The sequence below is a fragment of the Dasypus novemcinctus genome, chromosome 19 (assembly GCF_030445035.2).
Source record: "Dasypus novemcinctus isolate mDasNov1 chromosome 19, mDasNov1.1.hap2, whole genome shotgun sequence".
In the NCBI taxonomy this organism is placed as follows: Eukaryota; Metazoa; Chordata; class Mammalia; order Cingulata; family Dasypodidae; genus Dasypus; species Dasypus novemcinctus.
The window spans coordinates 30,201,807-30,227,213 of record NC_080691.1 but is presented as its reverse complement, the minus strand read 5'-3'; the positions used below and the strand labels follow the sequence as shown (position 1 = coordinate 30,227,213).

The following is a 25,407-nucleotide window of genomic DNA, read 5'->3' as shown; positions in this document are numbered from 1 at the left end:
CTGCAGGAGGAAGAGGGAGCAGGTGAGCAGGGGCTCGGGGCTGGGGTGGGCAGGGGGGTGGCACACGCTGGCAGGACATGACATGAGGATGAGTGATGAGATGAGTGGGCAGCGGCTGCAGGGTGGCCTGGACCAAGAAAGCGAGGTGGGGCGGGATGCTGGCACACACACAGTCTCCTCGGGGCTGGGACCGGGGTCTCCTTGCTAGTGTTGACCCCCATATCGCCTCGATGGACCCCTCGGGTGGTCTGTTCCTACGGGCCTGGAGAACTGTCAGCAGGTACTTGCCTGTCTCCCCCACTCTGCGCAAGGAGAGGCCTGCCCAGGCTGGGGGCCCCGGCACGGCGCTCAGCCTCAGCGGTGCCCACCCTCTGCCCTGCCTGCCTGCCTCAGTTTGTTTATATCACCCTGCCCCACCCCAGGCCCCACGGGGACCGCAGGCTGCCAATTCTCTGGCCCAGCGACCTGGCCTCAGGGGAGCTTCTCCTGCCCTTTTTTCTCTTCCAACCTATTTCCAGACTCAGCTGCAGGTGGTCCCCCCACGTCAGGGAGACGGGAGGCTCTGGGTGTGGCCCCTGCCCCCACCTACCACCCTCTTTCAGCCCCAGCCACCAGCCAGGCTCCCATCCGTGGCAGAGGCCACAGGGCGGCAATGTCCTCATGGGGTTGTCTTACAGCGGTTTAGGCCCATTTCTTCCTTTGGCTTTGTCACTGGGCTAGGCCTTTTGTCCCTCCAATTTGTTAAAACTGCCTAGAAGAGGTTTTCCTTGTTTTAGAGAAGAGCACTTTCATGCCACAGAGCAGCTCTTATCTTTTCCATCCTAGGTGCTAGATTCCGATTCTGTGTGAGACTCCATTTGACAAAGGAGTTCTGCCACTAAAAGCTTGAAAATGACTGGTTTAGAAATGTAAGCAGCCCTGTCTAACAGCTGCACCTGCTCATTTCCTGCATCCCTGAGCCGGGTGGACTCTTTGGGACGGGTGGACTCTTTGGGACGACTCTTTGGGACGCCCTGGTAAAAAGACCTGGAGCCTTTGGCTGAAACAAGAGGCAAGTCAGCTGCTCCTGCCCAAGCGTGGCTGGGGGCCTGCATTGGGGTGATTGGGGTGGGGACTCCCTTTCAGGGCTGCCGGAAGCACCTCTCCCGACCAGCTGTGTCCATCGCCTCCTACAGGCCTCACCCAGGCCTCACTACTGGTCATCGCTTGAAGCAAAGGGACTTTGATGATGTGGCACCAGGTCATGGCGAGGTGGTGCTCTCTCGGCCCCTCCTTTCCTCGCCATTCTTTTTCATTCCTACTCCCTCCATTGTGTGCTGCTCTCCTGCCTTCCTCTCCTCTCCATCCTCTTCATCTTCAACTTCCTGCTACCCCTCCTCCTCCTCTTTCCCCCCTTCCCTCTTTTCCATTCCTCCCTTCAGATCTGACTCCGTGCTGGGGGTTTGCTGACACAAAGGAGTAGGAGACATGGTCACCCCTTCCAAGGAGCTCCCAGCATGGACTCCTCAGCCCAGCGCCCTGCCCTCAGCACATGCTCAATAAACTCTGTTATTAAATGCGACAGGACTATTTAAGGCCCTTCAGGAGAAAATCCTTTCATAGCCACCAACGTTTTCTCTTGGCATACTGCAAACTGCGTCTTTTACACTTGGAGTAATCAAGTTCATCAAGGTAATTCCATGAAATAGAGAATTGTAAAGCGTCACACACATGCATGCGTGAGCTGCTCATTCATGCCTAGCACTGCCTCTGGACGAGACAGTCACCCATGTGAAGGTGGCACCAGGAAACCAGGTGTGGGCCCGTCAGAGCTGGAGCTCACGTGACATGACGATGATGGGGGCACGGTGACTGGGTTTGGGTGGCACGTCACACTGCACGGAGATGCCACAGGCTCCGGCACACACAACATGGTGGGCCATGAGGGGAGGTGGCAGGCGTAGGACTGTGATGGCACTGGGGGGTGGGTGGGACGCGGGGCTCAATCTCACCTCGAAGGCAGGAGGGGTGTACAACTAAAGCTGTTGATTCGGGAACTGAGAAAGGCCACTAGATCAGAAACCAAAGGAGCCAGATAGTAAAAAGCCCTGAGGAAGCAAACTGCAGCCAGGAGAGAAGAGAGAAGAACAGGGAGGTAAGCCGTGGAAGGGGGGCTCCTGCTGCCAGCCCGAAGGGTGGGCTGCGGGACCCAAACCAGGAGCAGTCACCGCCATTCTGTCCTCAGTGGCGGGGCTCGTCCTGTGGAGCCGCCAGGCGGCTTCTCATCTGTCTAGGATTTCTTAGGGAGAGACACAAATGGGTGCGCCCATGTCCACACCACCACCATCTCCAGCTCACCCATAAGAAGCCAGAGCCCTGGCCCCGGGGGAGCCCCAGCTTGGCTGGACCCTGAATGAGGTGATCCTAGACAGGGACGGGCGCACTGACTCGCTTTCCCCAGAGCCTGTGCCAGCGCAGTGCTCTCTGGGAGAAGGAAGCTGGCCTCTGAGAATGGGCAGGGCAGCAGCTGCCAGCTGCCTGCGGGCTGCTGAGCCACATCCAGCTGTGGACTTTATTTAGGGCTTTGTGGCCCTCCATGTGAGCAGCTGCTTCTCTCTGTCGAGCTGAAGCAAAGCCAAGATGACCAGCCCAAGGAGGCCCCAGCCCCAAGTCTGGTGGCCACTACAGCCCCCAGCCCAGGGTCTGCTGCTCCTGCCAGTGTCCTCAGGCGTTCTCCCCAGGGCCGGGGGAGCGCTAGGTTTCAGCAGGTGAAGACCACAGCTGCTAATCACCTAGCTGCATGGGATCCTCCCACAACAAACTCTCCTTACACCCCGCCTGGGTTCAGAGATTCCTCCCGGCGGTGGCCCGTCTTCTCTCGCCCTGGGGCTTCGGGAGCTCATTTACCTGCCAGGCCTCGAGCTGCTGCGAGAGGTTCAGTTTCTGCTGAATGGCATCCAGCAGCTGGCTATTCAGAGACATCATGTCCATCTTGCACTTGGCGAGTTCCAGCTCCACAGCATTCTTCCTGCAGACAGACAAGCCAGGACAAGCATGGAGAGCTGTTCCAGAGGCACGGGGCTCTTTACTTTGGGCATGTGAATTCCACAGGATGAGGGAACTGGCCCTGACCCCAAACTCACAAAGTAATTGTAAGTGTAACAGCAACTCTCATGTTACTTAGAGAGAGCTGGAAAGTTGGCAACATGCTTTGACATCCTCACAATTTTCATAACCAGGCTGCAGGTGAAGGGATTGTCATCCCCATGTCACGAATGAGGAAACAGACTCCGAGTGGTTTAAAGAGGATGATACCTGAGTCAGGACTGGAACCCACTGTTGGTCAAAGGCCTCACACAGCCCAAAGATATGCTCAACACAGCCACACAGTGGAGCTCACGACAGTTCCAAAACTCAGGGCACAGGTTCAGTACATTCACGATGGAATGCAGGGTATTTACTGACAGTGGGGAAACGTTCACGACGTATTGCTGAACGTAGACAAGCGCTAAAATACGAGGTCTAACACACCAGTTTTGCAAAAGAAAAACTGCCTGTGTATTTGAAAGACAGATACAAAACATCTAAACTGGTTACACTGGGTGATGAACATGGAGAGGTAACCCATCCCACACATTTTTGCAATTTGCATCTTCACATTTTGTGTATGTCACACCTATTACTTTGTCTTCCCCAACATTCCTAAATCAGTTGTTCAATGGAAAAGAAAAGGTTTTTTGTTTTGTTTTTTTCCCCCCCAGGGCAGAATGGGATAAAAAATGTGAGGGGCTTTGCCCAGATGCCAAAACATGATTTGGCCCTTACCTTCATGACCTTTCCAACCTCCGGTGCTGGAAAGGACAAACTAAAGTGTCGGCGTTGCCCAGGGCCCACTGCGTCCTCGCCCCCTGCACAGCCTGAGCGCAGCTCGAGGAGCGCGGCTGCAGGAGGGGGGGGGCGTTTGTGAAGCCATGGGGCTCCTCCGCGACTAGCACTCCCCACCTGGCCTCAAGTCCACCGTCACCTCCCCGACACCCCGCCCGTCTGCGGGGCGCGGCGCCCAGCTCCGCACTGCGGCTGCCGCGCTGGCGCCCGCGCCTCGCCAATGGGCGCCGGGGCCGCAGGTGCCGCAGGCCGCCGCCGTCACACCCGCTGCTATTGGCTGGCGGCGGGCGGCGGAAGTCGCCGCGTGGCCTCGGTTGCCATGGACGCCCCGTCCCTGCCCCTCCCGCGGTCCCTGACCGTCGGAACAAATCCCCGGCGCCTCCCGGCGGCCGTAGCTGCAGGCGCTTCCAGGCATCTGCCGGTAGGTGGCGCCACACGCATCCGGTCGACTCGGAGGCGCCGCTAACGCCGCGGGGGGCCAAAGGGGCGCAGCCCCGCAGCAGGTGCGTGGACCCCGGCCTGGGGCATCCCCCTTCTTCCCGCGAGCCCCCGAGGCAGGGCGCAGCTTGCCCGGCTCAGGCTCGTGTCCCCGCCTCAGACTGCACCTTCGGGAATTTGCGTTTACTAAGGAATCTTAGTGCTTGCCATTCAGGAGACACTGCAGACAGGGAAAGCAAAGCTACACAAGTCACTGATGATTAATCACATTTTTCAAAAGGAATATTTCAAAAGGCTAGCAGAATCACTTATTTAAATGAAACGAGGAACTCTGCTTTTTGTTTTTCTAAGTCAGATTGTGAGCTCCCGATTTGTTTTGCTTTTAGTGGGAGCCTTTCATCTGTGAGAAGATAAAAGTTACTTCGCCGAAACTCTACTGTACAAGCTAAGGTTCACCTTAAGGTTCCTGCAGCCCAGGAAAGAGAGGGAAGCTGTATTTCCTGGAGGTTCTCAGCTTTGAGAACACGCTAGAATCGCAGGGCAGAGAGGCGAGTAGTAAGAATTGTTATGGGGAGGGCCGTGACATCTGGAGGGAGGGCAGCAGATTTCTAGATGATTCTAATGTGCAGCCAGGATCCAGAACCAGAGGTGATGCATGTGACGGTATCTTGTAAAACTCAAGTCCTGCACAAATGTGGACTTTAATGACTACTTAGGTCTACTCTCTCAATTTTTGTATACCAAGTTCTGTACCAAGTTTCTAAGGTACAGAAAAAGAACTGTCTTTCTGCGGTGATCTAATACTCCCAGGCTGCTCCCTTACTCTTCTTCAGGGGTCCAGGAAGGACAGAGCCTCATTTCAGAGCTCTCCTTGCTGAGGCGACGCCTCCAGAGAGAATTTGCCAGCCTGATCAGCCAGAATCCAGGTGGCTAACTGTGCCCTCTCTGCTGGCAGGCAAGAGCATGCAGATTGGGGCCCTCTTTTCTCACCCAGGTGGCAGTGACAGATTCCACTTTTTTAAAGGGTAAGGCAACTGGACAACTTGTTTCTTCTCTCTTGGACTCTGGCTCTCTGGTTATTTCTCCTACTTTCCATACTGAAGCAGTGCGTGGTGAAAGCATTCAGCCCCAGGCTTGGGGGTTACAGAGGCCCTGTGGCTCTGTGCCAGGGGCAGCCTACCAGACATGCCTGCCTGTGGCGGGAGGTTCCAGCACAAGCCCTGCTGCCAGGCGAGGTGGACTGGCTTGTTTCCTCAGCTGTCAACCCTTCTCCTCTGAGGCCTCAGGGAAAGGTTTGGGACATGACTTGAGGTTCCTGCCAGTTCCTCCCAGGGTGGCTGCCTCAACTCTACCAGCTGGTATTTTTGCCTTTTTTTTTTTTTTTTAATTGAGGTACCAGGGGCTGAAAGTCAGTGCTCAGCCAGAGTCATATTGGCTTCCCTGAGTTGGCTTTCTCATTTGTTTTGCTTTTTGTTTTTGTTTTTTTCAGGAGGCACCGGGATCGGAACCTGGGACCTCCCGTGTGAGGGGCAGGTGCTCAACTTCTTGAGGCACATCTGCTCCCCATTTTTGCTTTTTATTCTCCATGGGCTTCTATAATTAGCACTTTATTTGGCATTTTATCCCCTAATTGTCTCACAGTTTCACCCTCTGTTGTTCATAATGGTGTGTCCCTCCCTCCCCCATCCCTTCTATCATACTGCTATTCAAGGATATACTAGTATCTCAGGAACCCATGAGCCAAAGATACAGAGATGTGAGTCTCACTCCGTATAATTCCTAAAACAAACTTGAAATTCATAGATAACCGAAATGGAGCTGATGAAGATGATTAAAGAGAAAAGAAGGGAGAGCAAGAGTGTGGAAGTGAGCAGGGGGAAGGTTAGTGGTGGGAATTTTAAAATCAGAAATTAAAGTTTGTGTCATATGTTTTCAAAAAAGGCATAGGGTATCTTATTTACAAATGATTGAAAATCAACTCATCTTAGCTTCCCAAGAAGCAGCAATATGGTACAGGAGAAAGGATGTGGACTGGAACCAGAAGGCCTGAGCTGAAGTCCAGCGAATCACTACTGGCTGTGACTCTCAGGAAAGTCTATCTCAGTTTCTTCTTCTGTAAAACTGGGATTAAAATTGGGATAAAAATTCCTACTTCTCACTCAGGCTGTGAGGATGAAAGCATGAAAGTGCTTTGTAAACAGGAAACTGATATACAGACGTTACGTGTCACCAGCTTGTCAGAAGCAGATGCATTTTTTGTACCTTTTATCTCCTGTCCCTCAGTGAATAGGGGTTGCCTGAGTGACTGATAAAAAAAAAATTACAGGGAGATGGGGAATATGTAAATATGTTTTTTTGCCATATGTATTTCCAATGTTTTTGAATGTATAAGAATACATTTATGCATTTCTTCTCTATTGAAGAAAACCCCCAAATTATTAAAAAAAAATGACCTATTTTACAGGATATACAGGGGCAGAGGAACATGTTAAATGATAGCATAGGAATGCAGTCAAATCCAGAATGTGGAAAACTCTGAGACAAATGACTTGATTTCTTCAATAAATAGCAATAAGAAAAATAAAAATCGAGTATTATAGATTGATGATATGTATCAATCAAATGAAGTATGTGGACTTTGGAGTCTGATTCTAACCAACTAAAAAAGGATGTTTATGGGTATACATTACCACAACAAGATTAAAAACAAAAAAACAAACCAACAACAATAAAGCAAACTTACAACCAGACTTCTGAGCCACTATATCACAAGGTGTTAAACCAAGATTTAAAAAACTGATGAGGGAAGCGGATTTGGCTCAATGAATAGAGCATGTGCCTACCACATGGGAGGTCCAAGGTTCAAACCCAGGGCCTCCTGACCTGTGTGGTAAAGCTGGCCCAAGTGCAGTGCTGATGTGCACAAGGAGTGCCGTGCCATAAGGGGTGACCCCTGCGTAGGGGAGCCCCAGGCACGAGGAGTGCACCCTGTAAGGAGAGTTGCCCCACATGAAAAAAGTGCAGCCTGCCCAGGAATGGGGCCGCATACACAGGGAGCTGATGCAGCAAGATGATGCAACGAAAAGAGACACAGATGCAGCTGTGTGCAGCTGACAAGAATACAAGAGGTCACAGAAGAACACACAGTGAATGGACATAGAGAGCAGACAACTGGGGGGAAGAGATGAGAGAAATAAAAATAAAAAATAAATCTTAAAAAAAAAAATTGATGATACATTTTAACCAAAATGCTCCCACCAAAAAGGACAAAAAGGGTGGTAAACCACTGAGAAGTAAAACAAAATTATCTGAAAACTATTTCTAAAAAAGGACATTTATAGGAAAACTGGGGAAATCACAACACTGACTGGATACTAGTTGATATTAAGAAATGACGGTACATTTTTTTCAAGTGTGATATTTCTATTGTGGTTGTATTTTTTTAAAAAAAGACTCTTTATTTATAGTAATATATCCTGAAATGTTTATGAGTGATATGATATGCTTGCTTGTGATTTAGCATAATCCAGTGGTGAGGTGAAGAGTGGGGCTATGGGTAAATAGGACTAGTCATATGTTGATTACTGTTAAGCTGAGGGATGAGTAGACAGGGGTTCACCTCTGTTTCCTCTTTTGTATCTGCTTAAAAATGTCCATAATAATAAAAGTTAATAAAAGTAAAAAAGACAAGGCAAATAAATATAATCAAACTGGAAAGCCAAAATACCTTAAGTGGAAAAAAGCAAGCCATGCAGAATAGCCCCCAATGTGTTAAAAAAACAACCACCCACGACTGTATTGAATAGATGTCTCCATGTGTGGGAAAATGCTCCACGGAGAGTGCACACTCAGTGTTCGGCAGTGGTGCCCATCTGGATGAAGGCCAGGAACGCGGGTGAGTGTGGGGAGCAGGGAAACTCTTTTTACCCCTGTATTCTTATGTATGAATTAATTTTAAAAATCAAGCATATGTTCCCATGTTACTTTTGGAACTAAAAAATAAATTAAGCGAGGCTCTCTGCACTCACTTTGCAATGGCCTCGTCCCGGTCTCTGATGGCCTTCTGAAGCTGCTCCTTTGGCTCCTTGTCCTCAGAGGTCACTCTGAGTCGGTCTCTCTCCTCCTTCAGTGCAGTCATCTCCACACTCAGCAGTGTCACCTGAACAGGGACCAAAGCAGAGTGACCGTGATGATGTCACTGCCTGTCAGCTGGAGTGTTTCCCCTCCAAGAGGGAAAAAGGAAGAAGAAAACCCAAGCAGGCCCGGAGGGTATGTGTGGAGTGCAGACTGGGAGCTCCCCACTCATGAAGTTTCTGTGCTTCCGGAAGCGTCGCCTGAAGAAGGATGCCACCTGCTACGCTTGAGCTCAGCGTCAAGAGGCCTGGGGAAGAGGCAGCCCTGGCACTGGATCCCCCTTGGGCCCAGCACACCTCACCACACCACCCCTTCATTCCAAGGCCCTCCCAGGAAACTAGGAAAAGACCACCAGGAATCTGTCAATGCTCCGAAACACGTTTTGGGGGCCAGGGACTCAAGTTTTGTTTGCAGGCATCTCCCACTCGACACTAAGAGCTGTTATCACCAGGGCCCTGTGATCCCAAAGCCTGGACCTTATTCCCATCTCAGCTCTGTGGCAGCACTTGGTGCAGTCTGGTTCTTTCATTTTTTTTCATTAGGCTCCCCAGGTCAAAGCCAACTGGAACTTAGAAACCTAAATGATGTCATCATTCACTTCTGTTACCTTTTTGTGGTCCATGCCTTCAGGAATGGCCCCATTGCCTGCTCAAGTTCTCCTGGCAAACCTGCGAGCCATCCTTTGGGAGTGAGGTGTCCCTCTCACCCCTTCCCAGTGTACAGTCACCCCCTTTTCACCACGAGCACAGAGATGGCAGGAACCGTGCCTTCTCTACCTGCAATCCCAGAGCCTGGCTGTGTATCGTGTTGGCAGTGCTAATCCCCATACACTTGTGCAGTTGACATTTGTTATTTATTTATTTTTGCTACTTGCCATCCAAAATCCCTCCCTGTTTTGGGAGCATTCTGGTTGTATGAGTCTTGGTGGGAGACAGGACATTTCCTTTCCTGGGCAAACTGGAAATACAACCCAGTCTTACCTGTCACACACACAGACACAGAAACACACCCTAACCTGGTCATTGGGAGATTATTTACATGGGCCCTGTTCACTGGTCCTCCTGTCGATTCTGTAAACAACCAGATTTAATTCCAATACATCCTCTTCCTGGTTAAGTTAAGCAGAGTAAGTTTCTATTGTTTGTAACCAGAAACCATGCCAGGTAGAGTTTCACCAAGTATTTGCTGAATGAGTGGAGGGGTGGGAGTTCCATCTGCTTACAGGGGATCAGATCAGACGTGAGTAAGGGTACGGAACACTGACTCTTGTTAGATATTACACACGATTTTCCTGCAAGGGAGGCTCCATTCATACAAGTCTGCCTCCCTCCCACAAGGGAATAAATGTCACCTTTCAGTGTACCCGTCTCTGCTCTTGAAGTCCCAGGTCAAATTCTGACCAGACTGAAAACAGCAGAGCGGCCAGCCCCTGGGCTAGCAGCCACCTGGGGGAATTCAGAGGACAGCTCACAAGGACGAGGATGGGAGGACAACAGATTGCCACCATGGGCAATGGCTTTTGTACTCTCAGGGAGGAAATGGGGAGGTCAGGGCCTGGTGCTCTGTGCTGAGAACAACCCAAAGCAGCAGCTGCCGTGGCAGGGAAAGCTCCAAGGCAGAGGGTGAGAAAGGTGGGGAGAGACTTACGACCTGAGCATCTGCAGAGGCAGTGGCATGCAGTGCCTGAGGCTAACCAGGCAGCAGGCAGCAAGCCTCACCCTGTTTATGAGCAGGTTCTACAGCCTGGTGGGCCCAGACTCTAGGACTAGAAAACACTGGGCAGAGAGAGCCAGACCTCCTCAGACCAGAAGAGTCTGGCCATGGCCTCAGCACAGCCGTGGGCCAGCAGGTGTTCTGCCAGTTGGGTAAGGGACAGGTAAAACTACATGCCAGACAGGAGATGCTGACATTTAACATACTCCAGATTAAAACTCTGGAAGAATTTTTAATTTTGACCTGGAAAACCCAGTAGAGGTAGAGCCCTACCAGCCATCTGCCTAAGAAGTGACAAGTGACCTAATCTCTCTTTAAGCCTTTCATAAAAAGTAGGCATAAAACCAACTCTTCCCTGCCTCAGGTTGCTATGAAGCTCAAACAAGATAAGGAGTCCGGGGTCCAGCACAGTGCCTGGCAGGTGAGGGTCAGCTCTTGACTCTCCTCCCTCTTTCTGGGCTAGAGCTGCCTGGTGAGGGCTGGCATGAGGACTCAGCCGGCTTGTTTATACACTAAGTACTTCCTCCCCTGAGTCCACTTTTCCCAAATGAGGTGGGTGACACCTCACTAAAGAAAACACCTCAAAGTCACACCTAAGTCTCTTTTGAGTGCCTATACTAGGTAAGGTGCCACGCTAGCTGCTGCAGAAGAAGCAAAGATCAGGCAGACCCTGAGCTTCTCTTCCGGGGTCTAGGGTTTAATTGGGAAGATGAGCTGTGAACAAGGGTAACCATGACAAAGCAGTCAGAGAGTGCTCTGTGAGGAAATAAATCATGGCGTTTCAAGGAGGAAGTGACACCTTATCAGGAACTTGTAGGCTGAGTAGAGTTGAGATATGTGTAGATGGGAAAGAAGGGTCTTCTATGCAGAGAGAAGAGCCAGAGAAAAGACCCAGGTGTGGGACAGCACGGGGAATGTTTGCCATCCCCCTTCTGCATCCTTTGTTCAACTCTGCTATAGCAGAGGGCGTGAGATGGGAAAAAGGAAAGAAGGCTGGACGGCTAGAAGGCAGCCATGAAGGCTAGAGGCTTCCCATTACCATCTAAGGGACATCCCAATTGCAAGTCTGCGGGAAGACCAATTCATATCTACTGGAGGGTAGGCAGGCTAGGGGAAGGCAGCTAGATAATTTGGGAATTGACACCAAAGTCAGAGTGTGGAAAAATGAAAGTCTGAAATAGGAGAGTGGAGGAAAGGGAATGCACTGAGATTTTACAGAGGATGCCTTACCAAGCTCTAGTTAGTGAAGGTCTCCAGGGCCACCAGGACATGTGCTCCCATGTTTCTATGCCCCTTTCTGGAATACACAGCACCCACTCTGGTCAAGCATAAAGGATTCAAATAACAGAACTGGGACTGTGCTCCTTACTGAGTCCTGCAAACAGGTTTACTGGCTGAGGGACCTCACAGATAACTGGTTTTCATATTGCTACAGACTTGGGTACAGAGACCTGCCTCAGCCAGCAGCTGCTCTATACATACCAGCCATACGAGGGGTAGGGCAAAGAGCACAGCTGGAGAACGTTTGTGCTTGGGGGAGAGGGACAGTTCCTTGTCACTGGTACAGACAGAGGGTGTGGGGAGCATGGTGCTGGGGACATGAGCTCTCTAAACCCATGTGCTCTAAGGTCTGGCTATGGTTTTTGTCTCAAACAGCTAAGTAACAGTAAAATTAAGCCAGGGCTCTCTATTATTGTACAATATGGGTAGGCTTCTTCAGGGGTAGACACTGCCAGTCACCTTGCCCGCCGGGTCTCACACCTGCACCTCTGGCCTATTTCCAGGCAAGAGAATACTCTTAGGTAGGAAAGCGGTAGGCTAGAAGCTGGGTCATCAGATGGGGTCTGAAGCCAAGTCAAGGAGCTGTTTGATGGAACCTTGGTTCTCCATAGCCTTCTCTGGGCACTGCCCTCTAAGCCAGTAGGAAGATGGTCTGAGTCCCCTCACTTGTGAGAGTTCCTGGAGTGAAGGGACCCCGTTAGACCCATCTTGTTCCTCTTGAGGGTTGAGGTCAAGTGCTCAATGGATGCTGAATTCGCTCTGCAGGTGGGACTTCAGGCCTGCTGTGGAGCCTGGAACTTCCACTGCCATTCTGGAACTTAATCTGCATGCCGCTGCCTTGGATGTGACAGTCAGGGTTACTACCTGCAGCTGTTTTTGATGGATGCAGTTTGGCTGAGAGGTTTTCTGCCTTGAGGAGCGCTTGGTAAGAGAGGGCCTGCAGGAGAAGCCCGGGGGACCACCTGCCTGATGAACCAGGTGAAAGGGAATCCGCTGGAACTGGCCTACGCCAATCATCAGCTGGCACGACTTCCTAAATAGTCCACACCACACTCACACAACCTACATTTTGCTTGTTAATGAATGAAACAATGTCTCTGGAGAGTTTCTTGTTTTATAATTCAGAGAAGCAAGAAAACCCAAAACAAAACAGAGCAAAAAAAAAACAGCTAACATCCAAGAGCTGACAAGCAGAAGCACCTCTCAAGAGGTTTAATAGGCTTGAAAATAAATTTGAAAAACTTTTATTAATCCAAAGCACTTTTAGATTCATACTTTCTCCTGCATTATATTGTCTTCCAGTTTGGAAGTGTGGGTCCCGAGGTCTGAACCAGTATCTGGCCAAACAACCACCTGAGGGTCTCAGGTTTTAGGAACAAGAATAAGAATGTCTTTGGCTGCCCAACCCTACTCCCCAGTACATTGCCAGAAACAAGCCATAGCTTTAAAGAGCATCTCTGTGTCCTTATTGCCGGGTCAACCATAGAACATAGTACTTGCTTTGCGTGGATCTCCCGATATCACCCTAGAGGATAATATTAGGAACATTAATGGATGTGGACTCAAAAAAGACAGGAGCGTATTTCTATAAACCTCTTTTAAAGTTAAAGAATGACTAAAAGGAAAGTCAGGCTGAAGCTCCTTCTCTCAGAAATCTCGTGTTGCAGGAAGGGATGCATAGCTTTGGACAAGGAAAGGAAAGGGGCAGGCTGGGTGGGGGCAGGGCCTGAAAACCCCCTGTGTGGTGTCTCCCTCCAGGACAGAATGCTACCTGTGACTCTGGTCAACAGGACAAGCTTTTATCTCTCTCCCTGGATAGATTTTAGAAGCTCCTTTCTGGGTGGGGCTGCTCCTAAACCCTTTAAAGCTCTTTGGATCAGAATACGGCATCCTTTTCCAGTGTTCTCAAGAGACCAAATCGTGACCAAACAGGACAGGGACAGGGAGAGCAGCAGTAAGTTCTAAAGCTGAAAAGCCACTGAGAGAGGTGACGGCATTTCTAATGAGGAAACAGATCTGTAAAGACCAACGTCTCCTTGGTTTGCAAACCTCCCAGCTCAGCAGCTGCTGGAGGAACCCGTGCAGGCTTCTGGGAGCTGGGGTGCTCTACCTGGTTGGCATGCACTGACTGACTTCAGGTTCTGGAGAACGCAGCGCGCCACCGGAGGGACTGGAGATTCAATTACCCTTATTGCTGCCAGTCTACTTTGGCTAAACCAGGGGACTGGCTCCGCTCTTCACGACACCCAGCTCACCTCAACTTCAGGTCACAGTCCCCTGAGGATCTGTCAGAGAGTCACTTTTCAAATAGAAGTGGACAGGGAAACGCACCAGGGTCCCAAGAGAGCCTGGGACACGTGTACATTCCCTGCACCAGACTGAGGAGGGGGTGCTCACCTGACTGTGGAGTTGCTGCAGCTCTTCTAGGCTTTGCCTCAGTTTACCCCTCTCTCCCTCCATGAGTTCCCTTAGGGCTCTCGAGTCCTCACTGGTCTGCCTTATCTGTTCTTCTAAGGAGTCATCATCAATTCTCCGGGAGGTCTGATGGCAAATGAAAGAGAGCCAGATAGCCAGACAGATGTGAGGGCAGAAGAGGTGGATGGGGAGGGGACCGATGAAGAGGGGGCGAGAGATGGTGGCGAGCACATGGTCGGGGCGAAGGGGAAGGAGAGGGAGAGAAAGAACAAGGAGAGAGACAAAGGAGAGAAGAAAGAAGGAATTAGGGGAGAGATTCTACAGAACAATAGATTGCAGTTTTTACCTGGATACAAAGTTCTGTATTCAAAGCTTCCAAGGAAATCCCTTGGACTCAAGGCCACCACTGCCTGAACATGCCTATATGGGAAAAGGACTCCATCTGAGATCTAGTTAGCTGTAGGAAGATGACTTTGGAGCTTTCTATTCCCTGGCGCTTAGCCCCTCTGCCTGATCACCAGTATTCAATGCTCTCAGACAAACAAGGGCTCAGAGGAAATCACTGCAGATATTCAAAAAGGTTTTGGTTCCAGGGTTAGCCTCAACCTACCACTAGCCAGATCCCCTGGGGCTGGGTAAAGCACTTCTCGTCCTAGTCTCTTACCGCGGGCTCCATGCCATCCACAGTGCTCTGTATCAATCTCTTGAGCTCGCTGAGGGCAGTGCGCAAGCTGCCGGCTGGCACATCTTTGGCGGACGAGGTTTCTGAAGACTCGTCCATTGAGGAGTCCGTGGACACGGCTGAGTCAGCACTGTCATTTCCTCGAAGGTGTGAGCAGAGATAGCGAACCTGGCAGTAGGCTTCCCAGAGCTGCAGTCTCAGCTGTTACAGAGAGAGGTTATTCTTGATTGTGGACTCTAAACAATCCACCTGATCATCTTAGTATCTGAATCCAAACTACTGACACCCAAAACACCAGCTCTGGGAGAAAGTTGGTTTTCGACTCTTCTGTCCCCAGAAATACTGATACTTATTTGGGGTCCAGTATGTTTACAGAGACTCCTAATTCTTATTTCCCCTGTTCTCTGGCTCCTCCCACTTGCCATATAAAGCACTTGCTTATATAATCATTGTTACTTTATATAATCATTGTTACTTTCGTGGGACTCAGGAAATGATTAGGGGAATGAGTAGTTATGTGTCATATGAAAAGAAGCCAACTGGCTAGAGAAGAGAGACCATGAAAGTTCTAGAACTATCAATACAAGGGGTTATGAGGCCGATCCCTAGACAACAAGCATTTGCTAAGAGGCCCTTGAGTGACAGTGAACTGGACTTGTTCTGCCTGACACTCTGCCCTCTGGAAATTTTGCTCTGAATGCCTCAATGGACAGGGTAGATGGAGAATGGAGAGCCAGGGACTTGCTTCTTCATGGCTTGTTTCAAGACAGCTCCCGCCAGCAGGCCTAGGAGCTCGCCTGCTGGGTTGGCTGCTAAAATGGCAGGGACTTAGAGACAGGGAGAACTGACAGGCTCTTGAAGGCCAGGGCCCTGCCCAACAATCCCCAGGCAAGCGTGGGAGTGACAGGGATGTCAACACCTGTTCTCTCTCTTGCTCCAGCTCCTCGGCCTCCATGCTCTGCTCTATCTCTGACAGGAGGGATGTGCTGGTGGCAGCAGAGCTCTGCAGACTCCTCTCCTCAGTGAGTTCTTCCACCTTCACTTGCAGTTGTCGATAGGAGAGCCGCACCTCTTGGAGTTCTAGCTGGCTTTGATGCAGCTTTCAAAGAGAGAGCAAATGGTGGTGAGGCTTGCCAAAAACAAACACAAACAAAGCTGACTCTAAGCCTGATCAAGTTTCTACATCCAACTGCCAATTTACAGAAAAATATGGAGGAGAGAGGAACATGTTAGACTCTACCAGGGATGCAGTCAACAAAACCAGATTGTGTGGCGGTGGACTTGGCCCAGTGGTTAGGGCCTCTTACCACATGCGAGGTCTGCGGTTCAAACCCCGGGCCTCTGTGACCCGTGTGGAGCTGGCCCACGTGCAGTGCTGATGTGTGCAAGGAGTGCTGTGCCACGCAGGCATGTCCCCCACGTAGGGGAGCCCCACGCGCAAGGAGGGCACCCCATAAGGAGAGCCGCCCAGTGCGAAAGAAAGTGCAGCCTGCCCAGGAATGGTGCTGCCCACACGGAGAGCTGACACAAGAGATGCAACAAAAAGAAACACAGATTTCCGTGCTACTGACAACAACAGAAACAGACAAAGAAGAAGATGCAGCAAACAGACAGAGAACAGAAAACCAGGGTGTGTGTGGGGGGGGAGAGAAATAAATAAATCTTTAAAAAAAAACACCAAACAAACCAGATTGTGGGGAACTCTGCAAGGACACACAATTCAGCTTCCTCAACAGATGAATTTCAAGGAAAAAAGATAAAGAGAGAACCTATAGGAATGGACTTGGCCCAGTGGTTAGGGTGTCCGCCTACCACTTGGGAGGTCCATGGTTCAAACCTCGGGCCTCCTTGACCCGTGTGGAGCTGGCCCATGCGCAGTGCTGATGCACGCAAGGAGTGCCCTGCCACGCAGGGGCGTCCCCCGCGTAGGGGAGCCCCACGCGCAAGGAGTGTGCCCCATAAGGAGTGCCGCCCAGTGCAAAAGAGAGTGCAGTCTGCCCAGGAATGGCACTGCACTCATGGAGAACTGACACAAGATGATGCAACAAAAAGAGACACAGATTCCCATGCCGCTGAAAACAACAGAAGAGGACAAAGAAGATGCAGCAAATAGACACAGAGAACAGACAACTGGGGGGCGGGGAAGGGGAGAGAAACAAAAAATAAATCTTAAAAAAAAAAAAAAAAAGAGAGAACCTATAGATTAAAACAGACTTAAAAAACATATCAACTATCTGCAATGTGTGGGTCTATTTTAATTTGTATCTTGACTCAAAAAATGTGAAAAAAATTATGACATTTATAAGACTGAAAATTTGAACAATGACTGGATGCTTGATGATATTAAGGAAATAGTGCTAACTTAAAAAGATTAATAGTATTGTGGTTATATTTTTAAGCCCTTATCTTTAGAGATACTTTTTATTTACAAAAAAAATATATAAACACTCTTGGATTTACTTAAAAATTATATGAGAGGAGGAAGGGGATGTAACTTAGATGGGAACAGGATTGGCCCTAGATTGATGGTTTTTAGAGCAGGGCAATGGGGTATGTTGGGTCTCATTATACTGTTCTGTTTTTGAGTTTGAGATTTTCCATAATAAAAATTAAACACAAATGCACAAAGTGATGTGCCATTGGACTTTCACCAGAATGGCTAAAATAAATAGATAAATTGTTGTTGCTGCTGCTAATAATAATATCAGGTGTTGGTAAGGATGTCAAACAAAGGGACTCTGATTGCTGGTGAGAGTGTGAAATGTTCAGCCACTCTGAAAAACTGCTTGGCAGTTTCTAATAAACTTAAATATATATCTTTCCTATGAGCCAGCAATTCCACTCTTAGGTGCAGACCCAACAAAAATAATTGCCTATGTGCACAAAAGACATAGGATGTTTATAGCAGCAATATTCATACTAGCCACAAAGGGAACTAATCCAAATGCCAATACAAATAGGATGGATAAATTGTGGTATATTCATAAGCTGGAATACTATACAACAATGAAAAAAGTACACACAACTACTAGTGGCCAAAGATGAGTAAAAGCCAGACATAAAAAAGTACATAAAATATGATTCCATTTATAGGAAGGTCCCAAACGTCACGGATAGAAAGAATGAATGTCAGAATTGTGGCTTGCCTTTGAGGGAGTGGCAGGGTATTGACTGGGAAGGGGCAAGAAAGAGGTTTCTGGGAATGCAGATGTTTTATATCTTGACTTAGGTGGTGCTTACACCTGTGTATATATTTGTAAAAATTCATTGAGCAGTCCACTTAAGGTTTGTGTGCTTTACTATTAATATGTTTGTTGTGGTTTTTTTTTCTCTCCCCTCCTGCTCCCCCCTTCCCACCCCGAGTCTGCTCTGTGTCCATTTGCTGTGTGTTCTTCTGTGTCTGCTTGCATTTGGTGGCACAGGGAATCTGTGTCTTTTCGTTGTGTTACCTTACTGCATCAGCTCTCCATGTGTGCGGTGCCACTCCTGGGCGGGCTACGATTTTTTCACACGGGGTGGGTCTCCTTGCCAGGCACACTCCTTGCACGTGGGTCTCCCCTATGTGGGGGACACCCCTGCGTGGCACGGCACTCCTTGCACGTGGCAGCACTGTGCATGGGCCAGCTCACCACACAGGCCAAGAAGCACTGGGTTTGAATCCTGGACCTCCTCTATGGTAGGCAGACGCTCTATCAGTTGAGCCACATCTGCTTCCCTGTTTGTTGTATTTTGATGACAAAATTAAGGAGGAGAAAGGATAATTTGGACTGGAATGGAGCTGGGGGTGGGGTTTGGGATAACATCTGGGTGGTAATACCAAGTGGACTCTCCCTGCTCTGTGTCATACTGCAGTTTATGATGACAAGGCCCTACGGCTGGCAGAGGCCTTAGACACCATCTGGCCAATCTCCCTCATTTCCAGAGCAGGGAATTGAGCCACAGGTGAAAAGTGACTTTCCCCAAACCACTGTGAAGCAGAACTGAATTCACGATCTCTGGGCTGGGGCTCCCTCCACTTCTCCACACACCTTAGCTGTCATAGACAGAGATGTCAACACGTTTTAAAGATCTCTGAAGGGAAAGGTTCAGTTTCAGTTCTAATTCTTGTGGTCAGAAATTACATATATTTTGCCTGTCTAACCTAAGTCCTTCATTCTGTACACTAAGCTATTCTTTCTCAGTCCTTTCTGAAGACTGGGAAGAGCTCATCTCTTAGAGCCACTCCTTTTCAAGAGCTTTTCAAATAGCTTCCATTCTGGAAGCCAAATATGATATATACTATATACCCTTTAGACTTTTCCTGCATACCATCTTTCTGGATTTTTAAATTATCTCAGAGGTTTTCACATAATCCTGCATTATTAGAGTTGACAGGGCCACAGAGATCAACTAGTCCAACATCTCAGGATCCAGATGATAAAACTGAGGCTCAGAGGCAGGAGTGACACAGCGGTAGAGAGATGGCAATCCAGGAATATGGTTACAGGCCGAGCCTCCGTTCTGTCCCTCACTGCCTCTACTTTACCCCCGGTCTGCCTTCTCTCTGGCCCCTTCAGTATGGAGCCTGCAACAGGGCACTCTGTCTGGTGAGGTTATTAACGTATTACTACTGCTGAGTATCAGGGCAGGACCCCAGTGCGGCTGCTAAATGCCATACTCTCATTTGAGCACCCCATCACTATGCTCTTCACATGAGACCCTAACGGTGGAATCCCAAGCCAGGTTGCTACCCACTACGCACACAAACATGCTATGCCTGCATATCAGCAGTATTTCCACTCCTCACCAGTGGGATGCCCCCACACTCTCCTTTTTCAAATTTATTTTTTATATCAATGTTACGTTATTCAGTTAAGACAACTACAATAACAAAAAATCTGCATTAACCAGTGGTTACACTCCCCCCTTGTTTTTGTTCCTTTCTCAGTCTTGTAGGATTTGGGATGATGTTCACTCTAATGACTTCAGGCTAAAAAGGGACACAGATATTATGGGCAAGGGGAAAGGCTGAAGATACTCCTTGCTTTTGGGGTGGGGCTGGTCCATCATCATTGTTTTGTTAGTTGTCCAGGGCAAGGCTGAAGGACTGGCCACTCTTCTCCTGGGTTTCAGGGCTCCACTGGCACAGAAACAGTCTGAAGGTTTTACGTCTCTGAGAAATATATTTAACAAGTAAATTGAAAATTATAGGTTCAAATAAAAGAAGAATCATGAATAGCGGATTTATTCTTAAGTATAACTGTTTTATTGGGGAAGGAGCTTTTCTTATGTTCCCAAGTAGAGCCCACTGAGGGGGTGTTGATTCATGAGGCCGTGTGGCTTGCCTATGGTGTCTGGACATCCCTAGGGCCCTCGGGAGCACTTTTGTTTGTGGCTTTGTTTACTGTGGCATTTATTTTGTGAAGACTGGCTGAGACCTACATAAGCATAACCTCCAGAATGACCTCCCAACTCACTTTTGTTTTTTTTTTTTAAAGATTTTCACTTAATTTATCCCCTCTCTCCTGCCGCTTGTGTTTGTTGTCTGCTCTCTATGTCTGTTCACTTTGCATTCTTCTGTGTCTGCTTGTCTTCTCTTCTTGTCTTCTCTTTAGGAGGCACTGGGAACCAATCCTGGAACCTTCTGATGTGGAAGAGACGCATTCAATTGCTTGAGCCACCTCAGCATCCTGGTTTATTGTGTCTCTCATGTCTCTCCTCTGTGTCTCTTTTTTGTTGCATCATCTTGTTGCATCAGCTCTCTGCATGGGCCAGCTCACCCCACAGACCAACTCATCGTGTAGGCCAGCTCTCTGCACAGGCCAGCTCACCTTCACTAGGAGGCCCCAGGAACCAAATCTGGGGCCTCCCATATGGTAGACAGGAGCCCAATCATTTGAGCCACATCTGCTTCCCCCGATTCACTTTGAAATTTCTTTGTCATAAAAAATGTGTTTCACTTAATATTTCCCCCTTTTGATCAAAGTCTTTTTTTCAAATGCATTGCTGATTAATGCTTAATAATCCCTCATTGCCAGTGAGGCTCATTCCTGGGAGTCATGTCCCGTGTTGGGCGACAGGTAGTGAGTTTATTTGCAATGTTTGGTTTAGAGAGAGGCCACATTTGAGTAACAGGGAGTGTTTTTTTTCCCCTCTTTATTTTTAAAAAAATGTTACATTAAAAAAATATGAGGGAAGTGGACTTGGCGCAGTGGTTAGGGCATCTGTCTACCACATGGGAGGTCCGCAGTTCAAACCTCGGGCCTCCTTGACCCATGAGGAGCTGGCCCACGTGCAGTGCTGATGCGCGCAAGGAGTGCTGTGCCACGCTGGGGTGTCCCCCGCGTAGGGGAGCCCCATGCGCAAGGATTGCACCCTGTAAGGAGAGCTGCACAGCGTGAAGGAAAGTTCAGCCTGCCCAGGAATGGCACCGCATACATGGAGAGGTGGCACAACAAGATGAAGCAACAAAAAGAAACACAGATTCCTGTGCCACTGGCAACAACAGAAGCGGACAAAGAAGAACACGCAGCAAATAGACACAGAGAACAGACAACTGGGGCGGGGGGGGGGGGGGAAGGGGAGAGAAATAAATAAATAAATCTTAAAAAAAAAAAGAGAGATCCCTATATACCCCCCACCCCCCTCACCCCACTTCTCCCACATCAACGACCTCTTTTATCATCGTGGGACATTCATTGCATTTGGTGAATACATTTTGGAGCATTGCTGCACCACATGGATAGTGGTTTACATTGTAGTTTACACTCTTCCCCAGTCCACCCAGTGGGCCACGGCAGGACATACAGTGTCCAGCATCTGCCCCTGCAGTACCACCCAGGACAACTCCAAGTCTTGAAAATGCCACCACATCATATTTCTTCTTCCCTCTCACAGCAGCTACTGTGGCCACTTTCTCCACATCAATGCTGCAATTTCTTCCATTACTAATCACAATAGTTCCATAACAGGGAGTTTTTTGGGGGCTACTCTTAGTCATTAATTATTATTGGCTTAATTTAATTAATATAGGAATAAGGTTCAGATCAAGGTCTTCTTAGCTTATTAGCCTATTTTCCTTTATTAGGCAAGATTTATATGTTCCAGAACCTCTGGCCATGTTATTGAAGAAAATAGTCAGAGTATCAAGGAAGGAAGCTTAATATTTTGTTAACTACTGTGTGGGCCTCTATCTATCCAGAAAACAGAGCTATGGCAACAAAGCTACATTTACATCCCATAGAAGTAGGTAGTTATATAATGTCCAAGGTGTTTAAAAGGCCCTGTCTGTCTAGACAACTGACCATGTAAAACAGTATAACTTACAGAGAAATTTGGTTGTTTTTGTGACATGTAACATTTTTCTAAAAATAAAATATGAAACATTCCCACCCTCCCCCCCACTGTTGACACTTTAACATTGCTGTGGTACCTCTGTTACATTTGATGTAAGAATGTTAGAATGTTCCTGTTAACTTTGGTTCATATTTTGCTTTAGGTGTATTCCCCCTCCCCCATATACCACCCTATTATTAACACTGTATAGTGACATAACTTTTGTTTTAGATACTGAAAGAACATTCCTATATTTTTATTATTAACCCCAATTCTCACCCACCACAGGATTCACTGTGTTATACAATCCCATGTTTTATCCTCTAGCTTTTCTTCTGGTAACATATATGACCTACAACCTCCTCCTTCAACACGCTCACACACATACCTCAGCACTGCCATCTATACTCACTGCATTGCACTACCATCACCTCTGTCCACCCCAAACCACTACAATCAACCTAAGTGTAAATTCTGCACAGATTAAGCATCAGCCCCCCATTCTATACTCCCATTCTATTTCCTGGAAATCTATCTTCTAGGCTGTACCTCCATGCATTTGCTTATTATGGTTAGTCCATATTAGTGAGATCATACAATATTTGTCCTTCTGTGCCTGTCTTATCTCACTCAACATCCACGTTGTTGCACGCATCAGTATTTCATTCCTTCTTACAGCTGAATAATATTCCATTGTATGTATATATCATATTTTGTTTATCCAGTCATCGGTTGATGGGTATTTGGGTTGCTTCCATCTTTTAGCAATTGTGAATAGTGCTGCTATGATCATGAGTGTGCATATATCTGTTTGTGTCCCTGTGTATTAGTCAGGGTTTTCTAGGCAAACAGAACCGACAGGAGATATCTGTAAACAGTATGAGATTTTATAAAATTGTCTCATGCAACCGTGGGGGTGCACAAGTCCAAATTCTGTAGGGCAGGCTGCAAACGGGGGCTCCAGTGAAGGTCCTTAGAGTTGGGAATTCTCTTTCTGAATGCTGAAATCACTTTCCCTTTTAAGTCTTTCAACTGATTGGATGAGATGTCACTCACTGCTGATGGCAATCTCCTCACTGATGATTAAAGTCCATGAAATGCCCTTGCGTTACAATTAGCCCAGTGCTTGCTACACCAAACAACTGGCCTAGTTGACACATTAGCCTAATAATCACACCCTGCTTTCAGTTTTTTCGGGGTCTATAACTTAATAGCAGGATTACTGGCTCAAATGGCAATTCTATATTTAGCTTCCTGAGGAAATGGCACACTGTCTTCCACAGTGGCTGCACCATTCTACATTCCCATCAGCAGTGAACGAGTGTGACTATTTCTCCACATCCTCTCTAACACTTGTAGTTTTCTAATTTTTTAAAAGTGGCGAGGCTAGTAGGTGTGAAATGATATCTCATTGTGGTTTTGATTTGCATTTCCCTAATAGCTAGTGATGCTGAGCATCTTGTGGTTTTTGAATATTTTTATATCCTCTTTGGAAAAATATCTATTCAAATCCTTTGTTCATTTTTAAATTGGGTTGTCTGACTCTTTGTTGTTCAGTTGTAGATTCTTTTTATATATGCTGGATATAAGACCCTCATTGGATATATGGCTTCCAATATTTCTCCCATTGAGTCAGTTGTCTTTTCATTTTCTTGACAAACTCCTTTTAGGAACAAAAGTTTTTAATTTTGAGGAGGTTCTGTTTATCTAATTTTTCTTTCGTTGCTCTTACTTTGGGTGTAAAGTTTATGAAACTGTTGCCTACCACAAGTTCTTGAAGATGCTTCCCTACATTTTCTTCTAGGAGTTTTATGGCTCTGTTTCTTATATTTAGGTATTTGATCCACCTTGAGTTGAATTTTGTATAGGGTGTAAGATAAGGGTCCTCTTTCTTTTGGATATGGATAATCAGTTTTCCCAGCATGATTTGAAGAGACTATTCTGTCCCAGTTAAGTGGACTTGATAGCCTTGACAAACATCAGTTGAGCAGATGTGTGGGTCAAGTTCTGAATTCTCAATTCAATTCCATTGGTCAATATGCCTATCCTTGTGCCAGTACCATGCTGTTTTAACCAATGTAGCTTTTTTTTTTTTAAGGTTTATTTATTTATTTATTTCCCCCCTTCCCCTCCCCCTGCCCTGCTGTTTTTTGCTGTCTGTGTTACCTTCTCTTCTCATTTTTCTCTCCTCTAGGATTCACCAGGATTCAATCCTGGAGACCTCTGATGGGGAAACAGGTTCCCTGTCAATTGTGCCACCTCAGTTTCTGGTTTCTGCTGCGTTTCACCTTGACTTTCCCTTTCTCTCTCTCTCTCTTTTTTTTAAGATTTATTTATTTATTTCTCTCCCCCCCCCACCCCAGTTGTCTGTTCTCTGTGTCTATTTGCTGCGTCTTCTTTGTCCGCTTGTTTTTGTCAGCGGCACAGGAATCTGTGTTTCTTTTTGTTGCGTCATCTTGTTGTGTCAGCTCTCCGTGTGTGCGGCACCATTCCTGGGTAGCTCTCCTTACGTGGTGCACTCCTTGCACGTGGGGCTCCCCTATGCGGGGGACACCCCTGCATGGCCCGGCACTCCTTGTGCGCATCAGCACTGCACATGGGCCAGCTCCACATGGGTCAAGGAGGCCCGGGGTTTGAACTGTGGACCTCCCATGTGGTAGACAGATGCCCTAACCATTGGGCCAAGTCCACCGCCCCCCTTCTCTTTTGATGCATCATCATCTTGCTGCATAACTCACTTGTGCAGGGCATGAGCTCACCACGCGGGCAGTCGCATGGGCATTGGCTCACCACACGGGCACTTGTGTGGGCCCTGGCTTGCCCCTCAGGCATGCTTTCTTTCTTCTTTTTCACCAGGTGGCCCCAGGAATTGAACCCAGGTCCTCCTATATGGTAGGCGGAAGCTCTGTCACTTGAGCCACATCTGCTTCCCCCAATTTAGCTCTGTAATTTGCTTTAAAGTGAGGTAGTTTTTTTTTCTTTTTCAAGATGTTTTTGGCTATTAGGGGCTCCTTACCCTTCCAAATAAATTTGATAGTTGGATTCTCCATTTCTGAAAAAAAATAAGGATGATAGCATTTTTATTGGGATTGTATTGGAGCTGTAAATCAATTTGGGTAGAACTGCCATCTTTTTTTTTTTTTTAAAGATTTATTTATTTATTTATTTATTTATTTATTTCTCTCCCCTTTCCCCCCACCCCAGCTGTCTGTTCTCTGTGTCTATTTGCTGCATCTTCTTTGTCCGCTTCTGTTGGTGTCAGCAGCACCAGAATCTGTGTTTCTTTTTGTTGCATCATCTTGTTGTGTCAGCTCTCCGCGTATGCGGCACCATTTCTGTGCAGTCTGCACTTTCTTTTGCGCTGACGGATCTCCTCACGGGGCACAGTCCTTGTGCGTGGGGCTCCCCTACGCAGGGGACGCCCCTGCGTGGCACGGCACTCCTTGCACGCATCAGCACTGTGCATGGGCCAGCTCCACACAGGCCAAGGAGGCCTGGGGTTTGAACTGCGGACCTCCCATGTGGTAGATGGACGCCCTAACCACTGGGCCAAGTCCGCTGCCCCA

The 25,407-nt window shown here is 48.0% G+C and overlaps 1 protein-coding gene across 3 annotated transcripts in view; it reads right to left on the bottom strand.

Annotated features, from left to right (window-relative positions):
• The window catches only part of BICDL1 (BICD family like cargo adaptor 1), a 136,994-nt gene that overhangs the window by 1,538 nt on the left and 110,049 nt on the right, over window positions 1–25,407 (bottom strand). Inside the window, exons 5-10 of one of the 3 annotated variants that reach the window (XR_009181848.1) lie at window positions 15,447–15,626; window positions 14,510–14,728; window positions 13,828–13,971; window positions 8,331–8,461; window positions 2,887–3,007; window positions 1,992–2,100 (exon numbers count right to left, since the gene is read on the bottom strand). Coding sequence is in view for 2 of the 3 variants with exons in the window: in XM_058281460.1 (XP_058137443.1) it covers window positions 2,887–3,007; window positions 8,331–8,461; window positions 13,828–13,971; window positions 14,510–14,728; window positions 15,447–15,626 (795 nt within the window). In the remaining variant the exon portion in view is untranslated. The remainder of the gene's footprint in view (window positions 1–1,991; window positions 2,101–2,886; window positions 3,008–8,330; window positions 8,462–13,827; window positions 13,972–14,509; window positions 14,729–15,446; window positions 15,627–25,407) is intronic. The other 2 variants (XM_058281460.1, XM_058281461.1) reach the window with 2 other exon arrangements.